The 5,614-nt window shown below is 43.9% G+C and overlaps 1 protein-coding gene across 1 annotated transcript in view; it reads right to left on the bottom strand.

Annotated features, from left to right (window-relative positions):
- LOC104467547 (tyrosine 3-monooxygenase-like) overlaps positions 1–4,376 on the bottom strand; it is a 30,283-nt gene extending 25,907 nt beyond the window's left edge. The window contains 3 exon segments of the mRNA XM_010081361.1: positions 35–123; positions 3,009–3,183; positions 4,095–4,376. Of these exon segments, the coding sequence (XP_010079663.1) occupies positions 35–123; positions 3,009–3,183; positions 4,095–4,376 (546 nt within the window).
- Positions 4,377–5,614: the final 1,238 nt, after the last annotated feature.

Below are 5,614 nucleotides of genomic sequence, written 5' to 3' on the forward strand. Positions count from 1 at the left end.
TTAAGAGATTATATAACAGTGACATTCAACTTACAGGGCGACCATGATACAAACTGGGATCATACTTAGAGATCAAATGGTGACACTTGTCCAGATCTTGGATTTTTCTGGGGAACCAGGGCACTGGAGAGAAAGTAGCAGGAGTTAAATGAGATAGGATCAAATAATTTTTAAAATACACAGAAAATAAAAGTTGTACTGAAGATTACAAGCTTTCTTTTCATCAGTATCTAAGAATATTTGTATCTACTTCTCACTGTATGTCAGTAGTTGATTTGTTCACCGACCAAACTGACAGACTGGATGAAAAATTATCTGAAACTAACTTGCAACGATAATCTCAGTTTAAATTAGTAGAGAAAAATTTTAAAGGCAAAGCCACATCCTCTTAGGACAAATGAGATGTTCTGTTTGACACAGCACAACAAATTTATTTCTACATTTTGGATTTTAAACATATTTTGATCTTGTCTAAAAAGTAGTTTTAGATTTTCATACCTTTAAAAGTGAAAACAATATTTAAAAGGAAAACATGAAATTTCAGAAACAAAACAGGACAAGAATTATCTTGACTTCAGGTTTTTTCCTTCTCGTTCTTTTTTTTTTTTTTTTCCCAGCAAAATTATTCTAGCCTTAGCTGAATTTCCAAACAGTTTCCTTTCCCTGAAATGGAGACCTTTTCTGGTGACTAAAATAAAGTGTGCCCATTTTAATTTAAGTGCCAGTATTTATAACCAATGAATTGAAAAACAACTGAAAAAATACAAAGTTAATACGGCTTTATGAGGTCAGACTGATACTATGGTCACTCTTAGTGTGTTACGGCTCAGAAGAGGTCTGTTTAGGATCACCTTAATCTAATACTTGACAAGAGGACACCAGGCATCTCTGTACTGAATGGCAAATGTAGCTTTATCACTATTGTATTCTATCCAGCCACAGCCATTTCACGAAGGTAGAAGGCTACAAATACACACCAATGCTGGGAAATTCTGGTTCTTTCATGCAGTTATGGAACATTCTGTGATAAAAAAGAAGAAATACTAGTCTGACAGACATCTTACCTCTACCCATTTTTTTTGCTGAGCCTTTGTCTTTGGCTGTACCAATGGTTCTGCATACAAGATGCCTGTCCTGCCATCTGTGGCCGGATCTCTTCAAAACCTGTACCTGATCATAAGTCCTCCAGTCTATGTCCCCATCGCCATCTTTGCCTATCCCTTACTGAGCCCCTGGAGGGGGCAGACAGGCTAAAGGAGAGGGGAGGAAGGACCATGGCAGTACTCTTGGCCTGGTCACAGAAATGAATGCAGCTGATAAAACAGGGACAGTGCTGACAGATGCCAGTTTGTCTGCATCTGTCTCTGCTTCATGGAAGCAGAAATAACCACCTCTTTTCTCAACTGAGTACCAAATTAATTTGGGCTAAAACCACTATTGGCAGGGTATTGTCTAATCACTGTCCTTCAGAAAACTTCCTGGTTTCACAGGTGTCTCTGTGGGCCACAAAGAGCAAGTCTCTGATCCTTTAATCTTGAAATCAAATTAACTGCTTAGGGAACTACCAAATTCTGTGGTTTGAAACACCCAGAAAAGACTCTTGACAAACTAAGGAGTGCTGTGTGTAAGTCTGAGCTAACGGAAACAGAAGGACTCTGGCCCTTTCCATGTCAAGTATATTAATCCATTACATCCAAAATAAGCCTAATTACTTTTATGATTTCTGTTCAAAACTGTGAGAAAAAGGAAAATTTGAAGAAAATTATGTCTCTAATATTCCTCTGCTGTAACTGTAAACACACCCTCTTTCAACAGGACCTTGTTTTTATTGTAGGTCCTAGTCCCGGTACACTTGAACTAACTGCTGCCTCTCAAACCTCTCAATTTGCAAGGAAATCCTAAAGAAATGCTTCTTCAGCTCCAAAAAGCTCTTTGGGTCTCCAGTTTCCCTGATGACAGCGACACCCATTTAATATCCCCTCAGTCCCTGATAACAGCTTGCCATGAACAGCCTTCTCATTTATCAGGGCACCTCTGGTATCCTCAGGATTGTATTAATGGTTTCCAACAGCTTGTTGTACTCACCAATCCCCTACTTGCCTGTAAACAAGAAAAATATGGGTCTCCCTCTGGCAAACTCACTTCCTATCCTGATGACTGGTAGGGATGGTGACTCAAATACAACACAGGCAGTGGAGTAGCCACTTGCAGCACTTTGCCAGCTGAAATACTGTTCCTAAAGTGCAGCCTTTGAAGATGCACAACCTCCAGACAAGCTTTTCAGGTGCCTGGGAAAAATACCTGATGCTCTGTTACGCCAGATCTAGCAGCAGGTCCATTCTCTACAAGAAGCTCATCCCCTGGTTCTCCCAGCCTGCCCAGTACCTGCAGACTTTCTGCTAACCCTCTCTCCCTCCTGCACACTGGAAGCTTCTTACAGCTTGTTGCATTTAGCTCTCTCCAGTGAAGGAGTAATTTACCTCCAACTGGACCCAGATGGCAGTATCTGGGACACCATAAACAGACAGCTATTGCTTCTTTTAACAAAACCAATGCAATACACAACAAGCAAATGAAACATTCAGACCCTCTGCCATACTACTGAGTTCCCATCAAGTTCACTCTGCAGAGCTTCAGAGAAGTCAGTTCTCTGCAGAGCTTCAGAGAAGTCAGTTCTCTGCACAGCTCTCAGCTCTCAGACCACAGTCTTCCTATACTGAGGAGTTTCTGGTTTCTCCTCAGCTTCTTCTTTTGCTGCTCTGTCCTTCTTCTCTCCTTTTTTGCTGGAACATTTTTATCACCTCAGTTCCACTGGCTATGACAAAGTGCCTCCCTTTCCACACCAATGGGAATGGTCCTAATTCAGGGAAAACAGTCACGCCGTGAAGAAAAATGAATGCACACTCACATATTTTCCAGACTATTTAAATCACTACTATGAAGCTAATGCTAAAAAACCTACTCTGAAAAGAAACAAAACAGCACTAACAGATGCATACACTTCTTACCTTTCTCTTCTCTGGTAGTTTTCACGTCCTCTGCTACTCTCTTTAAGGAGGTGATAAGGATACTAACATGAGCACTGTGAACTTCACATTCAACAAAAATTTCAAGATGGTCAGCAGAGTTCTCGGGCTTTTTGGCTCGTCTGGTTTCAAAGTGACGGATCTGAGTTTCAAATGCCTGCAAGAACCAGATTCTCATATGATGAAGCTTCTCCATAGACTGAAAATCCAGGTAAGTCTAGATACACTTCTACAATGTCTTAAAAGGTGTCTAAAAGAGGTCTTAACAAGAAGTGCCTGTTAAGCAATTCAGCTTGATAATGTCCAGTTTAGAAGGAGCTAAAATACAGGCAGAGCTAAAGATTAAACACTGTAGAATTAGGTAGAGATAGATGGACATGAAGGATGAGATACTGTTGACTGTAGCATTTCATCTGTGCAGAAATAAAAAATGAATGGCTGAGTAACTCTTAAGACCTTGACAAAATGAAAGCAGATCTATTGATGTATAATAACATCATAATCATTAAATGTGAACAATTAAAAATAAGTAATGTATACAATACTTTTCTTCTGAGTTATTAATTTTCACAGATGGGAGTGAGCACCTGGTAGGGATACTTCAAGTACCCAGAATATATAATGCCTGTATGGTTTACAGCTCTTGTGTTCTCTATATCTCCTGCCAAATATGCGGAGAAAATTAATTGGCTCCTAACCCCAAAAGCTGAGTGCTTGAAATGCTGATCTGTTGTTTAGTCATGGCTGGCCATCACAACCGCTAGAGAGACATGATAGATTGCTATCTGCTTTAAACAGCCCTTATATAAAATGATGATTCTTCTAAATGACTGTGTCCAGCTGCTCCCTCCCTCCAGACCACTCTCTTTCTTCATCTGGAGAGGTCAGCCAACCTCTCTCAGCAGTTATAGGAAAACAGGGACAATGAGAAAGGGGGAAAGCAGGTGGAAGACAATAGGTAGGGAGCAAGAGAAGGGTGGGAGAGGGGGAGATGCAGAGTGGAAGAGGTGAATGCGATAGGGACAGAAGAGAAGGCTCAGTAGAAGAAGGGAATGGTGAGGTCTGTACCGCAAAGACTCTGGCTGCCCTAGTGACCTCAATCTTCTTCACATTGTAGAGTGTAAGGGTCAAGATGAGACTGCCTCTGCCATCCTCTCTGTTGGAGTCCAGGCTGCCTTGCCTGCTCAAGGACTCTATGTGATGCATCTCCTCCTTGCTGGTCTTCTCCTTTTGGTCTGAGATCCCCTCCAAGTCTGTCTTCACTTGGGATACAGAGGAGTGGCTTGCAATCACCAGATGTTGAGTGGAAACTACCCCAGGTTGTGAGTGCTTCTCCCACAGCGATGGCATGGGGATGTGGTGAGACTGGAGATGCAGTGCTTCTATGTGGGTGGTGAGATCTGAGCTGACAGACAGCAGTGAGGAAAGCTGGCTGCTACTGTGTTAGGTGTAGGGACATTTACATTGATCACACCAGACACATCAAGGGAAACTGCCTGCGTAGGATATACGCAAGAGCCCAAGATAACCCTCCTCCTCTGGATAACTTCAAAGTGCAGTCCTCCTGCTCTGTTTGAAGGTGTCTGCAAGCCGTTCACCCCTGGAGATGGGCTCCTTTGTGGAGAGGTAATTAACCAGAGCCCCTTTTACATCTTCCAGTCTGGACTGCCCTGCATAATGTCTGAGATTGTTTTCCTGAGGGTATGGTCAATGCAGAGAGGGCCCCAGTGAGGTAAGAGAGAGTGGAGAGGAAGGACAAAGGGGCTCTTCCTCCAACACCTAGCCCAATCCCAGTGGTGTCCTCTCTGCACTGACACCATTGTAGAAGTGCCAGAGAGACGTGAGTCAAAGCTCTTTGCCTACTTCTGAGCTTTTCTCTCCCACAGTATCTGACCTGTCCTACCCTAGCCCCACAAGGTTTGAGTGCTGCATCCAGGCTAAGTTCCTCTCTTGGAATTTGTTTCTGTCATTATTTCACCTCCAGTGAGATAGGCTCTCAAAAAGTTCGGGGTCATGTGTTTCTCACAGTTGGCAGGGCAAGCTCAGGGAGGATTCAGCTCTGCTCCTGCCAGAGCATGGCATCCCTTGACTTCATAAATGTGTTTCTGGGTATGAGCACTCATATCTTCATACCCCAAGTTACAGCATGCTGGAACCCCTGTGAAAGTCATCTTGCAGACCCACAGGGAAGACCACTTCTCTGTCCTCCCTTTGCAGATGGAACCATTTCTGATGTGCCCCTTAGCTGATCCTGGCTGAGTCACACACTCCAGTGCTGTATTGCTCTTGCCTCCTTCCTGGCCAAGGAAGTCAATGACCGTCCAACCAAATTTTGTTCTCCAGAGACCATGACAGCACCATGTTTCCCCTTGGCCCAAGACGGAGCACTGGGAAAGTCTGAGACAGACAAACTCAAGGTGAATTTTGGAGCACCATGCCCAGGAGGCAGGTCTCAGCGTCCTGACGAACATCGGCCCATCCAGACCTCGGGCACTGCGGGTTTGTCAGAGCGTGGTGAGTTCCAGCCGGGGCAGGGCTGTCCCCCCGCGACGAGCTGTTCCCCCGCGGCGTGCCCAGCTCGGGCAGGG

This window comes from Pterocles gutturalis, unplaced genomic scaffold (genome assembly GCF_000699245.1).
Source record: "Pterocles gutturalis isolate BGI_N339 unplaced genomic scaffold, ASM69924v1 scaffold19899, whole genome shotgun sequence".
Lineage (NCBI taxonomy): Eukaryota > Metazoa > Chordata > Aves > Pterocliformes > Pteroclidae > Pterocles > Pterocles gutturalis.